Source organism: Thalassophryne amazonica, chromosome 8 (genome assembly GCF_902500255.1).
Source record: "Thalassophryne amazonica chromosome 8, fThaAma1.1, whole genome shotgun sequence".
Taxonomy (NCBI): Eukaryota; Metazoa; Chordata; class Actinopteri; order Batrachoidiformes; family Batrachoididae; genus Thalassophryne; species Thalassophryne amazonica.
In genome coordinates, this window is record NC_047110.1 from 41,237,678 (window position 1) to 41,257,206 (window position 19,529).

Sequence of the window (19,529 nt, forward strand, 5' to 3'; positions counted from 1 at the left end):
AACATCAATTTCCATCCTCTCCCCACCATCAACACAAATATCAAATGTATACGTTAGTTAGATGCACTAACTTTGAACATGGCTGCATATTAATATTGACATATTAATTGTTGTGTGTTACCCGAATAAGTAGACGTTTTGTGTGTGTGTGTGCATGAGAAAGAGAGTGAGACAGAGAGAGAATTCTCTTATGCACAAATGACAATAAATGCTATTAATATCCAGCCGTGTTCAATGCTGTTAAACCCCACTAAGGTGCACATTTAGCATCAGTGTCTGTGGTGTGATGAGACAATAAAATGAAGCAATATTCTTCCATGCCCCCCCAGCATTTTCTGGGTTTTATATTCAGAGACATATTACTTTGAGAATTTGTTGTTTCTCACAAAGTGATCTCCAAAAGTATCATCTTTTTACGAAAATATGTGGAGGGTTTTCTCCTATGTGTTTAGGCTTCAGTGCCCATAATACACCATCGTACTAACACACTGTTGCAGGCAACATGTTGTGACTCTCAGCGTGTAATGTAGCTGTTGACATGTAAGGAATATCATGTATCTTCCCCCTGGGGAAGAAGATATGAAGGGGTGGAAGAAAAATGTGACAGTCGTATGAACCATGAATGTTGGCATATGTTATCGTCAGCAAGCAGGGTGCATGTACGTCATGAACCCACTTAGGTGTGTGGGTGAATATTGCAGCATTTCTATACCACACGTACACTGAGCTCACCTTTAGACCAAGTTTTTGCTCGCTCTTTCTGGTGTCACATGATGTCAGCGCACCAGCACTGCACCTGACCACTGTTGAGTTTTCAACTAAAGCTGGACAGACACTGTACGATATTTTCAGTCATTGTACTCGGCTCCAGCTCAAACTGTATGACAAAACCGCAGGGTGTAAAAGTTCAGAGCGCACGATTTATGTTCTCACACTATAAAGCCCGATGCTCTGGTGCGATCTGACTGCTCACATTGTACGTTCAAAAACCACACGTCGGACTCATGTTTCCGGAAATAAAACGTAAACAGAAACGTTTTTTTTTTAAACTTTATTTACATTTCTTATTTTTACAAAAACTCTCGATGGGAGACATAAAATTTTTTAACAACAACAAAAAAAAAACAATACAAGACTTTACATGAGTTGAAGAATAAGGGGGAAAAAAGAAACAGAAGCTGCTCTCCCAAAGAGATGATCACTGTTTATGCTCTCTCCAATTCCGTATCGGTGTTTGCACATCGGCTTGTAGACGCTTGTAGCGCTGCTTCAACAGCGCGATACCCTCATGAGTACCGACCAGAATATCAAACAGGTTTGATTTTCATCCTACCATACGATTCCTGATCGGAAGGTGGTCGCGAGAGGTAAAACGTAGCTCGTTACTCGATGTATACTACACGATGCAGGACGCACGATTAAGGTGAAACTCAGCGCGATCCAAAAAACTCTCGCACAAATGAAAAATCGGCTCATAAAGGGCCAAAACTCGCACAGTGTAAACCCACAGCTTAATGCACCATTGGATGCACACGTGTGCAGTTGTACTTAGTACTGAGATGCCGTGAGTGCTGCATGTGAAAACCACATCAGCGCCTGGTGGAAACCGCCAATAACGTTTACGTTGTGACCTGCCCGCCTTCACTCTGGGTGGAAGATGAGGCCTTTTAACTTCAGATCAGCATAATCCTATACTGAAAGGTGTTCACCTAAATGTTCTACCATGACTGAGCCAGTTTTACATTTTTCTGACTTTATGTTTGCTCCTACTTCAGCAATGTTCATTTCCTTAAAACAGTGGTGCATATACCCAACAATCCAAAGTGGTCTACAAACAGTCTGGACTAGACTCTGTTAAATAAAACATCTTACACACTACAGGAGATTTCTTCGCTTTCACTTGAAGGAAATTTAAAAAGATATTAAGTTGGTCTTAAAAAAAAGAATATAAATTAACTTAAAGCCTCCTGTTAAAGTAGAAGTTGTACTGTTTTCTTTATAAAAGTTTCTACAGAAAAATACTCAGAATGTACTGTACAAATATGGATCTGTCATCTGGCTGGAGGGGAACATCTTCAGCTTTATGGGTGACATCGGTGACAGAAAATCCTACAACATTTACACTGTGCTATCAACAACATACTGTGGACGGTAATCTGTTAAACACCAAGACTAGAGAACAGCAGAGTGATGGATTATTAGCGCAACAGCAGGGTCCAGTCCATGGGCTGTCACAGAGTGTTGATGGTAGTTTTAGCCCAATCTAGGTCAACCCCTCATAATGTTCACAAAATGAGTCCAGTACAATTAAAGGTCTTCTTTCAACATGACAAGAAGATATACTGCTTTCTGCCAGGTTAAGCTTTGAAGACTTCATGTCCAGGAAATGTCACATCTTTGTATTTTTTTTGTTTTTTTTAAACACAAGCATTGATTCTCTCACAGATAGCATCAAGACTCCAGGAATCATTTTTTGGAAAGGAATTTCATCTTATTTCCTGGAAAAAAAAAAAAAAAAAAAATTACAAATTAAGACAAACTGGCATTTGCAGTTCTCATAAGTAGTGTATTTTCCAGAATGTGTTTTCTGTCTATATGTGGCACTGCGATAGACTGTTGTCCTGCCCAGGGTGTTGTTCCCCGCCTCTCACCCATTGACTGCTGGAGTAGGCTCCAGCTCCCCTGTGACCTTTAATTGAAATAAGCGGATATACAAGCCCTGGCAAAAATTATGGAATCACCGGCCTCGGAGGATGTTCATTCAGTTGTTTAATTTTGTAGAAAAAAAGCAGATCACAGACATGACACAAAACTAAAGTCATTTCAAATGGCAACGTTCTGGCTTTAAGAAACACTATAAGAAATCAAGAAAAAAAGATTGTGGTAGTCAGTAACGGTTACTTTTTTAGACCAAGCAGAGGAAAAAAATATGGACTCACTCAATTCTGAGGAATAAATTATGGAATCACCCCTTAAATTTTCATCCCCAAAACTAACACCTGCATCAAATCACATCTGCTTGTTAGTCTGCATCTAAAAAGGAGTGATCACACCTTGGAGAGCTGTTGCACCAAGTGGACTGACATGAATCATGGCTCCAACACGAGAGATGTCAGTTGAAACAAAGGAGTCATGGCTCCAACACGAGAGATGTCAGTTGAAACAAAGGAGTCATGGCTCCAACACGAGAGATGTCAGTTGAAACAAAGGAGAGGATTATCAAACTCTTAAAAGAGGGTAAATCATCACGCAATGTTGCAAAAGATGTTGGTTGTTCACAGTCAGCTGTGTTTAAACTCTGGACCAAATACAAACAACATGGGAAGGTTGTTAAAGGCAAACATACTGGTAGACCAAGGAAGACATCAAAGCGTCAAGACAGAAAACTTAAAGCAATATGTCTCAAAAATCGAAAATGCACAACAAAACAAATGAGGAACGAATGGGAGGAAACTGGAGTCAATGTCTGTGACCGAACTGTAAGAAACCACCTAAAGGAAATGGGATTTACATACAGAAAAGCTAAACGAAAGCTATCATTAACACCTAAACAGAAAAAAACAAGGTTACAATGGGCTAAAGAAAAGCAATCGTGGACTGTAGATGACTGGATGAAAGTCATATTCAGTGATGAATCTCGAATCTGCATTGGGCAAGGTGATGATGCTGGAACTTTTGTTTGGTGCCGTTCCAATGAGATTTATAAAGATGACTGCCTGAAGACAACATGTAAATTTCCACAGTCATTGATGATATGGGGCTGCATGTCATGTAAAGGCACTGGGGAGATGGCTGTCATTACATCATCAATAAATGCACAAGTTTACGTTGATATTTTGGACACTTTTCTGATGTTTAAGGATGATGAAATCATTTTTCAAGAAGATAATGCATCTTGCCATACAGCAAAAACTGTGAAAACATTCCTTGCAAAAAGACACATAGGGTCAATTTCATGACATAGGGTTAATGTCAACGAGCAGATGTGATTTGATGCAGGAGTTAGTTTTGGGGATGGAAATTTACAGGGTGATTCCATAATTTATTCCTCAGAATTGAGTGAGTCCATATTTTTTTCCTCTGCTTGGTCTAAAAAAGTAACTGTTACTGACTGCCACAATCTTTTTTTCTTGATTTCTTATAGTGTTTCTTAAAGCCAGAAAGTTGCTATTTGAAATGACTTTAGTTTTGTGTCATGTCTGTGATCTGCTTTTTTTCTACAAAATTAAACAACTGAATGAACATCCTCCGAGGCCGGTGATTCCATCATTTTTGCCAGGGGTTGTAGAAAATGAATTTGGAGGTTTTGTGCATTGTTGTGCTCGTGTATTTTTTATTAATGGCATTTATTCTTTTATTATTTGAGTTTATTATATTTATTACTTTGATTATTGGGAATGCCCAATATAAATAATTATTATAATTATTATTGTTAATAATGAATGTGTGTTTTTTTAAGCTGCATTTTTTTTACTCTGGAAAACACAGTATTGTATATATAGTAAATCATACCAAGGCCCTTGAGGAATTTGTTGACTCCTCGTTGTTCACTTCCAGGCAGAGCGTCCAGATACTCTTGTGCCCTCACTTCAAACAGACCTGGAAACAGACCATTAGTTAAATATGTCATGACATATTTTGAATAGATCACAAACCTTCACTGTATTAAAAAAAAAAAATTCAAAAACAACAAATTAATACACCTGTGTGAAATGTATCAATTAAAAATTGTCAATCTGCCAACGGTCATGTCTGGGACAACCCAGTCTGACTGCTTTTTTGTTTTTTATTTTTTTTGTTCGTGCTCCTGTCATGAAATCATTCGAATTTTGGTGATGGGTGTTTTTTTAACTCACTAACCCTACTCCTACCCCCAACCCTAACCTTAACCATAACCTAACCCTACTCCTTCCCCCAACCCTAACCATAACCACTGTATACCCCCTCCCCCCCCGCTTCACTTTTAATTTTGTGCAGTCATCAGAGAATGTATTAGAATGAATTTATGCTCCCGTAATGAAAATGTGGTGCTTTTCGTGACAATATCACAAACCAATAGATTAATGTATATTTCGTGCTGTTGAATCATGGCATGCCGTGCGATATGGTAGGTCTGGGAACATGTGCTGATGCTGAAGATCAATGCATCACCTAAACCATGGAATCTCTTTGAGTCCTGGACAGCAACCATGCACGCAGACAAATCCCCACCTCTTGAAAATAGCTATTGATCTGCCACAAACAGGTGAAATGTGGGCTTCCCCTTGGCCTTTTCCTGTTGTAGTTGTCCACAACACTGAGACACCTGCACACTGGATCATACCCAGAAAAAATGTGCCTCATGGCCACAATGTCATAGCTGACATCCCCTCACAATGCACATGATACTCCTCATCTGACTCTTGAGAATTAATGTTTATTGGACACAAAGTAATTTCCAACAATGCCCAGCAATCTTCTGAAGGAACCTAGTACCAAAAGCATTGAGTCGTCGATTTAATTCACTGGTTAGTGTCCCAAGTATTACAACTGTTCAGACTCGGATGCCAGACCTGAGCTGAATTTTTATGTTATGGCTCTGTTCCTTTATCCAGAGCTTCCCCAGTCTTTATTAGAATCTATCCTAGAGTTCTGGAGTTAGCTCAGTGGATATAAGGAGCTATCCTCCCAAACCATAGACCTGGGTTCAAACTGCACTCTTACTACTTGTCTGTGTCCTTGGAAAAGAAACTTAATCTGCATTGTTTCAGCTGACCCAGCTGTAAAAGTGGGTACCAGCTGGAGAAGTAAATATGAGGAATCATTGTAAAGTACTTTGAGTATCTGTTTGACAGAAAAGCATTATAGAAATGCAGTCATCATTCCTATCTATTCCAGAATAGACTCAAACTTTTTCTCCATGCCTTGTCTTCTATTGCTTTACTCTTGACATTTATCCTGATTTTAATACATTTATTTTTTAGATGGTTCAATGGCTCTCTTTCTAATCCAAACATCAGGTAGCACTCGTGAAATGATTAACTTTCAGGCTCTGAGTGTTGTAGTAAATATTTCATATATACATATACATTTTCTACCCAAAATATGTGATATCCCACTGGAACATGTTACATAGATTTTGATTATTTATTGAATGAACTCCGTTATATGGGCCTTTGGGGGTCACTGTGCATGTTACTTCTGAGAGGTGATAGCATTACACAGTTTAGGAACAGATGTGTGTCCCTGGATTTAACAGCATTAATGAACTAGAAGCACTCAGAGAGTGCAAACCTGCACCAAGGCCATAGGATCACTGACCCTAAAGAGATTCCCTCCTTGGCACAGTGATCTATTCAACAATTCAGTGTTACAACCAAAACTATGATACATACACTTTTCTTTCCTGTATATTTGACATCCTTGACCATGAAAACATACCACTAGAACTTGGAATCACTTTTATGTCTTTATTACTTGAAAAGTTATTGTATAAAAAAGATTTTTCGGTAATGGCGGTTTTCTTCTGGATCTAGCTCCATAACATTTGAAGCTACATCAAATCTGATGACACCTTACTGAATCAGTACTGATTCAGCTACAATTTGGTGTTAGTTGTGCATCTCTAGCTTCATTTGTCACCTCACACTGACACATTTTCTATTTTCCCTATATTTTTGCATATTCTGGTTCACCAGATCTGGAATCTGGAGCCGATCATCACCAAACTTTGTTGTTTGATAGAACATTTGACTATGTTACACCTTAATTTTTTTCAAGCCTTTCTACCTTGTTTTTGTGGAGTTAGAAACTAGAATGTCAAAATTCCCCCTATCCCGCAATGGTGAAGAATCCTTTAAAAAATTCCTGGATCCGGATCGTGATCCGGATCACCACTAAAATTTAATCACTTGTTCCTCTTGTCATTTCCAACCACTCCACAAAATTTCATCAAAATCCGTTCAAAACTTTTTGAGTTATCCTGCTGACAGACAGACAAACAAACAAACGTGACTGAAAACATAACCTCCTTGGCGGAGGTAATTAATAATTCCATTCATTGAAGTGTAACAGGATTACATACACACACATCAGTACCTCTGAGGCCCTGCCTGCGCAGCTCCCTCTCCTGGATGAAGCTAGTGAACATTTGGGTCTCCATAAACACCTCAAGGAACCTCCTCAGGCTCTTGGAGGTTACGGCCTTGCGGAAAGCCTCACGCTGAAAAGATGAGGAGGGAATAGGTAAAGAGGATGAAGAGATACAAGACTCATCCTCCCGCTCCGCTCCGCCCATGAAGAGAGAGTAGTGACCGACCATCTCCACAAAAAAACGCACAAAGGCCTCGGACACAACTGTGCTGAGGGAGCATGAGTCTGAAAGAGAGAAACATGGGGGGAAGAGGAGTGAGAAGTAAAAAGAGGACTCTTGGCGAGATTTTCACATTGCCCTGCCACAAAATTCAATTTGCATGTCTGCAGCTGATCAAAATCACCCAAACATTATTTCAACAACACACACTTTGCACTTAACAAAGGGCATTCACAAAATACAAATTTAAGACTTTTCAAATGTCATTTGTCTTGCATCTTGCTTCTCATTTATATCTTACATTGTCTTACAAGTGTTACCTCAAGACTACAGCCTCTTGTTGTTCAGTTCATACATATGCATATTCACACAGACGTTTATTTTGAACATATCATTTTTTTAAAAAAAAATCCCATTTCCCATTAGTTACAGTCAGAGATACTGTAAGTCAAAGCTTGTGAGGAACATTCTGTCAATATATTAATGACCGCTGGATTTATTTATTTATTTTAAAGCAGGGGTTTATTTGTTTATGTATTTGACTTTGACTTAATCAAGTAAGAACCAGGACTCATTTTCAATGATGACCTAGATATATTTTATTCAGATAAAATATATCGTATATACAGTGCTGTGAAAAAGTGTTTGCCCCCTTGACCCTTTACATGTTAGATTTTTATTCAGACATCAAAAAAACAAAACAATAATTTCTCAAGAATTTCTAAAATCATGCTCTTTAAACTCACAGTGAAAGTAAATCTCAATTATATAGCTATAAATTAATTAAAAATCTAAAAGCCAAAATGATGGTGTGAATAAATAAGTCCCCCCTTTAGTATAGCACATGTAAACCATCACTTTTATATACAGTTTTCTTCGGACAAGTCAGGGGATGGATGCATGAACATTCCCAAGACACTGACTATATCTTGGACATTATTTACAGGAATTATGAAGAAATACAAACAGTATAGCACTCTATGGTAAATCTGTGTGGAGTAGATAGTTCTCAAAAACTGAGTGACTGTATAAGAAGGTGAAGAGTGAAGAAATCCACCAAGACACCAGGACAACCCTGAAGAAGTTATAGACTTCTATGGCTGTGATTGAAGAGATTGTGCAAAGTGCAAGTTTTGCATTTTGCCTTCATAGTAGAGTTGCACAGAGAATAATTTTCTTTCAACAAAACAATCACATCTATGCTTGAATCTCCAATGTGTCTTCTGGCAAATTGTAGCTAAACTTTCAAGTGTTTTTTTTTTTTTCTTTCTTTCTTTTTTATAGAAACCTTTTCTATACCACTTCATCATGAAGCTGTCTAACTGGTGATGCAACACTCAAAACCTGCACTTTGCACAATTTTTTCAATCACAGCCACAGAAATCTATAACTTCTTCAGGGTTGTCCTGGTGTCTTGGTGGCTTTCCTCACTCTTCACCTTCGTATCCATCCCGACTTGTCCGAAGAAAACTGTATATAAAAGTGATGGTCTACATGTACTATACTAAAGGGGGCACTTACTTATTCACACATCATTTTGGCTTTTAGATTTTTAATTAATTTATATCAAACTGTAGAGATTTACTTTCACTGTGAGTTTAAAAGCATGATTTTGGAAATTCTAATATACAAGGCATGAATTTTTGTTTTGTTTTTTGATGTCCCAATAAAAATCTAACATGTAAAAGGTCAAGGTGGCAAACACTTTTTCACAGCACTGTAAAATATAGATCTTGGAGTTGATCTGCAACAAGACAGTTAAAGTCAATTTTATTCAGTCAGCTAAGGGAAGAGGATCACGCCACCCTTTTATTTGTTTTTATTTTTGTAATGTGATTTCTGTTCCAAAAGACGAGCTTATCTTCTAGTCTATTATTTTCTAGTCCAGTTCTCGGTCTTAAATTTGTTGTCGTTTACACTTCTACAGGGATACAGTTGCTATTTATTTGAATTTAATCTGCCACAGTTGCTGACAGTCTGCATGCTCTTATCAATAATATTATCAGATTTTGTCATGATTTAAAATCAACAAGAACTTAATTCAAGCTATACTTTGAACATACTTCGAGGGGATAACTTGCTGAAGCCACAGCAGTAAATGCAAGAAAACACACACACATAAACTGTCCTTTACAAGCACATCTGGTGTTATTGCTGGCAGACGACCGGAAGTGAATTACCCCAGTTCTCGTGGCCGAGTGGCTGAAATCTCAGGGTCGCAAGCTCACAAACAGAACTCAATGGAACGAGATCTTGAGTTGGTATTCCAGTCTCTTTACTTATTCTTACAGTATGACACAGTAATTAAATCCTTCTAGACCAGGGGTGGCCAAGTTCAGTCCTCGAGAGCCACCTTCCTGACACAGTTGTCTCCCTGCTCCAACACACCTGAATCCAATGAAAGGCTTGTTAGCAGACTTTTAATGAATCTTTCATTGGATTCTGGCTCTCGAGGACCAAACTTTGCCACCCCTGTTCTAGGCCCTGAGGCACATCGGGACAGTGCTTATCTCTGGTTTCTGTTCCAAAAGTCCGTGACTCCCCCTGAATAGGATGCCAGTCCATCACAAGTTACTTCCCAGGAAAGGCCAGTACCCATTTGACAGTTGGGTTAACTCAGGTAGCATGAGTGGGATTCAAACCCAGGTCTACATCTTGGCAGGCCAGTTCTATATCCACTGAGCTACCTGCGCTCCTACAGTATGACACAACAAGGAATAAAAATGGCAAGTGAAAGCTTTTCATAAACTAATTTAGATGTGATTAAATATCAGGTGTATCTATTTTGTTCATGCACTTGAATCAAAGTTCTTTTGTGGGGTTGTCAGCTTTTCTTTTTCTTTCAACTTTTTCTGTTTCTGAATTCTTTTTCAGATCATTTTCACAGAACATTGGTTATCTCTAATATGCACAATTTGTCATTGCCTTTTGGCACTCGGTTTCTGACTGATGACTGGAAGACAGACAAACAGGCATAAAATTGTGGTGCAGGTAAATCCATAAAAGAAAAATGGCACTGATTGAGGCACTTTTGATTGAGATATAATGCAAAATGTAAACCAAATGGACTTTCCAATAATAAATCCAAATGTCCACAAAATCCACAATCTGGATCACATCCGTATCAAACTTTGTCAGGCAGTAGTGAGTCCCAGACTGCACCTCAGTTTCAAATTCGATAGTGATTGGAGCATGTTTGATTAGATTTCAACACACCAGGGTGACTCTGGCTCAGTTGTAGAGCTGATTGTCCATTAATGTGAAAGTTTGTGTTTTGAAGTGTTTTCCGACAAGGCACCGAGTCCCAAATTGCTCCTGGACTGCAGGTCAAACCCTCACAGAGTGGTTTGATATTGGTGTTAGTTGGTGGATGTCAGGTATCATTGGAAAGTGGTGTCTCTCAGATGTAATGCTGGAAAATTTATGTTAAGAAAATTGTTCCCTTAAAGCTGTGAAACTGTCATGTAAATATGACAATGATAAATATTGTCAGAATATAGACCCTGGTTTGAATGCAGGTTTACGCTTCAGATTCGGTTTGTGTCCTTGGATGAGAGTCTGATTGTGTTGAGTTCTCCTGATGAGCAGGATGATAAAATAGTTGAATTGCTTTCACACTCCTAATTTTTGAAGGTTTCTTTTCTCTCTAAAGCCACTGTACTCTTCTCAAACCCTAGCCCTCTCGCCCTTGTTCACTTCATCTTTGTTTCCATCCTTCTTTCTATCTGTTACCATTCACATGTACCCAGTATAGTGTCTGTGGGGACTCTGACTCAGACCCGGTCTTCATTGTCAGGATGTGGACATACGTATTTGTTCTTTCGTTGCCAGTGTTCATCACCTCCAGTGGATAATGAAACACTGAACATCTTAAATGAAAATGTTCAGTCTTGTTGCCTGACATCGTGCTAAATTCTCTGTAAGTTTTTAAACCATGAAATGCATGCAGGATTTCTTTTATGGAACAGGAACCCCAATCATTCTGAAGTCAATTTACAGGAATGCTTGCTGTATTGTGTCTAATGAAAGGACAATTATGCTGTAAGCGGGAGAAGTGCTCTGAGTCACCATTGGGCAGGTCTGCTTTATCACAGGCCAGATCCCTCCTTTTGTCCAGTACTTGCTCCAGAGCTGTCTGCAGTTTGTGGGGAAGAATGGAGTCCTCATCATCCAGCTGTGGAGTGGAAAACAATCCTGGGTAACTTGAGTCAGTCACACAGGTCATACAAAGTCGCAGGATGGGCTGATGTACAGTGTGTATCAGCAGATGGCCTCATTGTTTTGCCAATGATTCTTTGCTTCTTACCTGTCGTAGGAAGCGGCTGTTGCCGAGGTCGACCACCAGGACCTGAGGGAAGAGCAGAGGGAGAGTGATGTTAGTTCCCGTAGCCATTGTTCAATGAAGGAAATGAGTTACAGACACTTTGTCTCACCTCCTCGATAGGCAGCTCTTTGAGCCGAGGCAGAGAGCTGGAGAGGAGTCCGACGATAAAGGGTGTTGGGGTGCAGACTATATCCAGCATGGACGGTGGGAGCACGGGGATGTATGTGTGTTGCCAGGTGAAGGGGTACAGGAGAGCCACTATGGCATGACAACACTGAGACAATGTGCTGTTAAGAGACAAAAGAAGAAGAAGACAGTGGGCCTTTATTACAAAATGTATCCTCTTACAAGAACCTGTCTTAATTACAGTGAGACATAATCCAACCACCCTAATCCAACAGCTGGCAGCCACACTCCAGCATCCGATGGCCAAGTCCACATGTAGAGATTCAGCCTTGGTCAGGACTAGACACGTTGCAGATCCTAATGTGCATGTTTTTGCTTGTGGGAGGAAACCGGAGTGCTCAGAGGGAACCCATGAAGACAAACATGCAAGAAAAACATGCAAACTCCACACCAAAAGGGTGAGGGTGGATTCAAACCCCAGATCTTCTTACTGTGAATCAAACCACTGAGCCACTGTACTGACCGCGCGATCCAACATTCATGAGAAACTGTAAATGCTGAACATTACACATAGTGTTTACAGTGTAGAAGATGTAAATAATGTGATGTAATAACAACCAGCACGATCACAAACATTTGCCACTGTGGAGCCAGCCGGTTATTTACACCTTAACAGTCATGACACATTTAACCGTCAGTCTCTTGCCAGCAAGAGTGCCATAATTGAGAGAGTGGAGTTAACTCAGAACATGGCGCCATTTTGGTTCCAACTGCGCTGAAGTACTGAATGAACCTTTAATGTTTTCAACATTTTTTAAAATCATTTAACCACACACAGCAACACACCCAAGTACAGGTGCTATCAAAATAAATATAAAAATAGTTATGCTATCAAATTTACATAAATTTACAATTTATGATGATTTATTTAATCAATTTAAAGCCTGATTTATGCAGCTGCAGCTCTGTAATTATTCTCAACAAAAATATAAACGCAACACTTTTGGTTTTGCTCCCATTTTGTATGAGATGAACTCAAAGATCTAAAACCTTTTCCACTTACACAATATCACCATTTCCCTCAAATATTGTTCACAAACCAGTCTAAATCTGTGATAGTGAGCACTTCTCCTTTGCTGAGATAATCCATCCCACCTCACAGGTGTGCCATACCAAGATGCTGATTAGACACCATGATTAGTGCACAGGTGTGCCTTAGACTGCCCACAATAAAAGTCCACTCTGAAAGGTTCAGTTTTATCACACAGCACAATGTCACAGATGTCGCAAGATTTGAGGGAGCGTGCAGTTGGCATGCTGACAGCAGGAATGTCAACCAGAGCTGTTGCTCGTGTATTGAATGTTCATTTCTCTACCACAAGCCGTCTCCAAAGGCGTTTCAGAGAATTTGGCAGTACATCCAACCAGCCTCACAACCGCAGACCACGTGTAACCACACCAGCCCAGGACCTCCACATCCAGCATGTTCACCTCCAAGATCGTCTGAGACCAGCCACTCGGACAGCTGCTGAAACAATCGGTTTGCATAACCAAAGAATTTCTGCACAAACTGTCAGAAACCATCTCAGGGAAGCTCATCTGCATGCTCGTCGTCCTCATCGGGGTCTCGACCTGACTCCAGTTCGTCGTCGTAACCGACTTGAGTGGGCAAATGCTCACATTCGCTGGCGTTTGGCACGTTGGAGAGGTGTTCTCTTCACGGATGATGCAAAGGAGATGTGTTGCACTGCATGAGGCAAATGGTGGTCACACCAGATACTGACTGGTATCCCCCCCCCAATAAAACAAAACTGCACCTTTCAGAGTGGCCTTTTATTGTGGGCAGTCTAAGGCACACCTGTGCACTAATCATGGTGTCTAATCAGCATCTTGATATGGCACACCTGTGAGGTGGGATGGATTATCTCAGCAAAGGAGAAGTGCTCACTATCACAGATTTAGACTGGTTTGTGAACAATATTTGAGGGAAATGGTGATATTGTGTATGTTGAAAAAGTTTTAGATCTTTGAGTTCATCTTATACAAAATGGGAGCAAAACCAAAAGTGTTGCATTTATATTTTTGTTGAGTATATAATTACGTCATACAATGACGTGCGTGACAGTTTTAAAGTTCTCCGTCTCTGGATTGTTCTTTCTTCTGGACGAATTTCACCCTCAACAAGCTTTTCTTTCTATAATCATGACCTCCAAATCAAAGGTAAGCTGTACATTTTCCTCTTTTATCGACTTTGTGGTGTAAAGTTGCAGACTTTTCTGATCCATTTGTAATCAGCGTGCACACTGCAAATACTATTATAATATGATGGCAGACGACGGATGGAAAACCTTCTGCAGGCTGCTTTCACTGTGTAGCCTGCAGGTCCGAGTCAACACGGTGTGAAAAAAAATCAACATTCTGACTTTTAATCACAGAAATGACTCCGGTTCCACATGCGAGGGGTTGTAATGGAAATACGTTGTGATCGGACTGGACATTTTATCTGATGTGAGTGAAAAATCTGTTGTATACAAAATCTGTTATATACGGTGTTTATTACATAGAAAACAATACAAAACCTTTGGGACTTTTTTGTCTGTTGACTGCAAATATCCGACTTATATATAATAACGGTTTAGGTGAGTTTTACTGTACATGGGACTGAACAATAAATTTACCTCACAAAGCTTTGATGATGTCGGCTTCCATCCCACATGGCTGACTTTATTTTCCCAAATTTTTCTTCTGTTTGGATCTGAAGGGAATCTGTACATCTTGAAGTCCTTGCTGTGTCTATTTGTGCATCTAAATGCACAACATCCCGGCATGTTCAGTGAATAAATAAATAAATAATCTGGTGGTGTGTGGGCCGCTGAAGAGGAGGTACTGCTGGCCCACCACCACCAGATGGCGCCCTGCTTGAAGTGCGGGCTTCAAGCATGAGAGGGCGTCATAGCAACCGGGAGTGACAGCTGTCACTCGTTATCAGCACCAGCTGTCACTCATCCACATCACATCACCACCACCATAAAGGCCGGACTGCAACTCCACCTCCCCGCCGAGAAATCAGCCATCAGAAGAGGTAATTTCTCCGCTGAACGTGAAACTGCATTATAGTCTGGACTCTTTTTGCAGTCGTATTCCTGTGGTGTTCCTTATCTGTTGGATTGGCGTTAGGTGTGATCAGCGACGGCTTCGCTCCACACTCCATCCAGATAAGTGGTTAGACAGGAGCTGCACGAGTGTGTGATTGGAGGTGGAGGTGCTCCCTCCCAAAAGAATACAGACTGTGGGATTACTGAGTGTGCGAACTCACACTCATCAATACTGTTTTTCTGTTCTCTGCCAGCAGTACCAGGTCTGACAGCTGGAGACGGTGACCACCTGGGGACCCAGGACTTGGCGGCTCCGGTGTTCTTCAGATCCGTTGGCGGTGAAGGCCGTGTGGGATCCGGCTCGGCTCAGGACGGATGTCTCCTATCCTCAAGCCTGCCCACACGTCACTCAAATCTGTAATTCGGTGGTACCTAAACTGTGATTGTCTGTATTTCGTTGTGCACTACAACATTAAATTGTTACTGTTTGGTTTATCCATTGCCCGTTCATTTAACGCCCCCTGTTGTGGGTCCATGTTCCTACACCTTCACAACATCTGGATTTACATGCAGATAAATTAACAGCGAATGCTATTTTGAACCCAAGATGGCTCCAGGAGTCGTGACCGATTTTTTTTTCGACTCCTCATGTTGCCACTCTCTCTATCTAGACACACTATTGCCAGCTATGCAACAGGGCCACCTATAGGCGTGAAATGATATAACAATCAGTAAAAATGAATCCACATTTGGATCAGCTCAATCCTCCAAACATTTATCCACAGTTCCAAACACTACACTTTCAGATATTTTCACAAAATGTTATTCATAACTTTGTAGGTTATTCTGTCCACAAACAGACACAATTAAGGTCATCACACAGCCTCTCCACAAGGGAGTGAGGGACAGCAGAGATTAAGGAATGCACTGAAAGCCTGCAGGAAGCTTCACAGGTAAAATCCATGATTTATGATAGCCTTTACAAAAGTTCTTTTGTGGTCATGTGTCTTCATTTTCTAACTGCTTTGACCTTTCATTTGTTTCTGCAATTCCACACTGAAGGTCAATGAGATGGACGAATGTGTATGTAGCTTTTGCTCAAAGACAAGATTGACAGTGGAACGCGCAGAATGCAACTTGAGAACAATAAATGTGTATTATAGTTTTGTAGTATTAATGCACTAATGGCTGATGTGTTGCCTGCCTGGGTAGTTGCCATCCAGGACCCAAGACAGTTCCATGTTCAATTTCAATTTCATTTCATTTATATAGTGCCAAATCACAACAGAGTTGCCTCAAGGCGCTTGCAACAGTGGTAAGGAAAAACTCCCTCTGAGGAAGAAACCTCAAGCAGACCAGACTCAAAGGGATGACCCTCTGCTTGGGCCATGCTACTGACACAAATTATAGAACAATTCAAAAAACGAATATCCAGGTAATGCTGTTGGACCAGTGCATTCTCCCAGACCTGACCTTATACACGTTTGCTTCAGCAAGCTACTTGAATTTTTTAATGAACTAAAAATAACTGTAAAAAGAACAGAAAAACCCAACAGTGACCAAATATAGGTTCTGCATGTTTATTTTTCTTTGCATCTAACATGAAATATGCACCGACAGGGGCAGTGGCCAAGTGGTTAGTGTGCTTGGTTTCAGTGCTGAAAGTTCCCAGTTCAAACCCCTGCTATGTTTCTCCATGTACTGTGGAGTTGTGTCCTGAAGGACATCTAGTGTAAAACATATCCAGATCCACCTCAGATCTGCTATTACAACCTGGAGCGAAAAACAAAGGAGCTGCGGAAGGGACTTACTATTAGTAAAGGACTGAAGCACAAGATGGCCCTTGACGGATTTAGTTATATAGTACACATTTCACTTTAAAAAAATGAAATAAATCTGCCTAGTTTGTACATTGGTGGGTTTGTAGCTAAATTAATACTGTTGCTGCCATCATGGTACTCTTTTTGCTTCCGCCAACGTTGGAAAGGTTAGACCTTACTTGTGTGAAGCGCCTTGAAGCAACTTTGTTTGGTGAAATAAATTGAACTGAACTGAACGGAATAAAAATGAAATAAATTGAACTGTATTGGGAAGAGGCTATGTTTTTACCCCTGTTTGTTTGTTTGTTTCCCTATCCTTTAACATTGAACATGTTTGCTTGTTAGTTTGTGAACAGCCTGTAACCCACAATTTTTCATATGTTGCTCTCCAAAAGTATTGGGCTGCTTGATATTTCACACATTTTAATTTGTGTATGCCATTTCAGATACAAAAAGTAAATCAGGCTTTTCAATATCAAAATTTCTCAAATTATCTTTCTTAAACTCAAAGCAAATTCCTACAACTTGATATAAAATTAATAAAAAATATAAAAGCCAAGATGATGGGCTGCATAAGGGACCCTTCACACATAGTACTTATAACTACAAATCAGAACGAGTCACGGAGGCACAGCTCATATGAGCGAACCACAAAACCATGGAGCTGAGCGTGCACAATACGCTGTGACGGTTTTGTGCACGCGAGAACACAGTGCGAGCAGCTGCACGATGTGGTAAACACATCGTGCAGCTGCTGTGAAAAAAATAATGCCACCCACGGGATTCGACCTGCAGTTTCCAAAAGCTCTGATTGCCAGCCAGAAACTTTACCACTGAGCTACCATCGCTGTCCTGTAAAAGGTGTGGGAAAATGTCTGATATCAAGAAGGACATGGACAAGAAGGACATGTGTTTAAAATAAAATAAAAGCACACACCATATAAAAACACCGCATTTTACTGACCCCCTTTTATCAAGCGAACAATACTAGTATGATCCGTCTGTTCTTCTATAGATGAACATGAATGATGAAGCAGTGCACTCTCATCATCCACATCTGCTTGCGGCGTGTCCAGCCGGCCCCAAATGTGTATCCTGCCTGACACGCATGTCTTGTGGATGGCGCACCCCAGGACAGACACCGCATCATGTGGAACAGAGCTCACGTGGGTGATGTGACATTAAGATTGCCTGCTGCGTGTTATGAGCTGACGGTCCGTTTCACCTGGGGCAGCCTGTCAATGTGCACGCCGTGCACGCACTTGCTGCAGCCCCTTGCAACAGCGATATATGTTTTTACATATGTCCACAAGAGGACAGCAAGCGGACACAAGCGTGTCACAGTGGGCAGTTGTTGGCTCATGTCTGTCCAAACACGCTACGGTGTTGTCCAGCTGGGACGTCCAGAACCACAGATCTCCACAGCCGCTCCTGTCAGTGGACACACCCCCTGTCAGTTCAGTACACACACCAACGTGTCACTGTGTCTGTTTGTAAAGCCTCATTCGTGGGGACACTTAGACAAATTTCACATCCAGCTCGACTGATCATCTGCTGACTGTTTTTTTGATGATAGTGCGAATGGCACCACATTTTCGAAGTGCGAAACGGGCGGTGTTAGATGTTCGTGTGTGTCAGCTGGAATTTGGCCAACACCTGCCGCGAGAGGGTTTGATAGGCTTTCACAGGGCACACTGTTTTTCAGCTGCTGGTGTGCACAAATAGTTGTACAACAGGTGTACAAGGTATTGGAGGCAGATACGATTTTACACGTATTGCATACGATTCCTGCTTTATGCGCAATTCATGTGCAATTCGACCACATTCATACTATGTGTGAAGGGGCCCTTAAACTTGTCAAGTCTTAGTGAGGTGACCTTGTCTACCACATTTCATCTTCCTAGACAAACTCTGTCAAGATATTCCACAGTGAGGGTTTCAAAGATTCATCCCCCTGGTGATGATGATTATAGCCAAGGATGAACTTGTCTGAGATCTCAGTAAGGTGACCCTGTGTATCAGGTTTCATCTTGATAAATGAAGTCTTTGTGATGATGGATTCAGAGAAGTGGAGATAGATGTTTTTCCTCTTTGCATTGTCACTTTTTTCAGAGATTCAGACCCCTGGTGGCCACAGTTATAATCAAATCATGTCCAGTGATGAACTTGTTTGATGTCCTAGAGAGATGAGCTTTTGTGCCAAATTTAACCTCGATATATGAAGTCTTTATCAAGTTAATGTGTGCACATTGACGACAGAGATAAACAGACACACACATGGAACCAAACATTTCCTAGAGCTGCTATGTTTTAGCAACGCAGGTAAAAGTGGGTTTTCAATGTTATTTTGTTGCTATATATTTTGAGTGTGGATTTTTAACTGCTGATGGGCTGTCCTACTGCCTCCCATGAGTGAAAAAACTTTCAAAAACTGAAAAAGGTCAAAGGTGAGTACAGCAATCAGAGCCTTGATTACTCACAATGATTTAACATAGTGTTGTCCAAACTATTCCAGAAAAGGCCTAGAGGGTGCAGGTTTTCTTTGCAACCACTGACTCCAGCAGGTGATTTCAATGATGAACTCATCCCACCCGCTCAAAGGGATGTTAATCAGTGAAATAACCTGCTGAAGTCAGTGGCTGCAAAGAAAACCTGCACCCTCTCGGCCTTTTCTGGAATAGTTTGGATACCGCTGATTTAACATGAGGAATATTCCTGGAATTTTTTATTTTAATTTATTAAATCCAACTCTACACTCAACCAGAGGATGGCGCAGAGCAACTACCCTCCCATCACTTAGTTTGGAACATGATGTGAGAGGTTCAGTTGTGTTTGTGTACGCAAACGTGTTGTTGCTGTGAGAGGAATGTTAA

At 40.7% G+C, this 19,529-nt stretch overlaps 1 protein-coding gene across 1 annotated transcript in view; it reads right to left on the reverse strand.

Annotated features, from left to right (window-relative positions):
• Positions 1-2,295: 2,295 nt before the first annotated feature.
• Positions 2,296-19,529, reverse strand: part of si:dkey-82f1.1 (DENN domain-containing protein 2A) — a 162,318-nt gene continuing 145,084 nt past the window's right edge. The window contains exons 15-20 of the mRNA XM_034176045.1: positions 11,725-11,902; positions 11,598-11,639; positions 11,360-11,465; positions 7,078-7,356; positions 4,513-4,599; positions 2,296-2,498 (exon numbers count right to left, since the gene is read on the reverse strand). Of these exons, the coding sequence (XP_034031936.1) occupies positions 2,467-2,498; positions 4,513-4,599; positions 7,078-7,356; positions 11,360-11,465; positions 11,598-11,639; positions 11,725-11,902 (724 nt within the window). The 3' untranslated portion in view covers positions 2,296-2,466. The remainder of the gene's footprint in view (positions 2,499-4,512; positions 4,600-7,077; positions 7,357-11,359; positions 11,466-11,597; positions 11,640-11,724; positions 11,903-19,529) is intronic.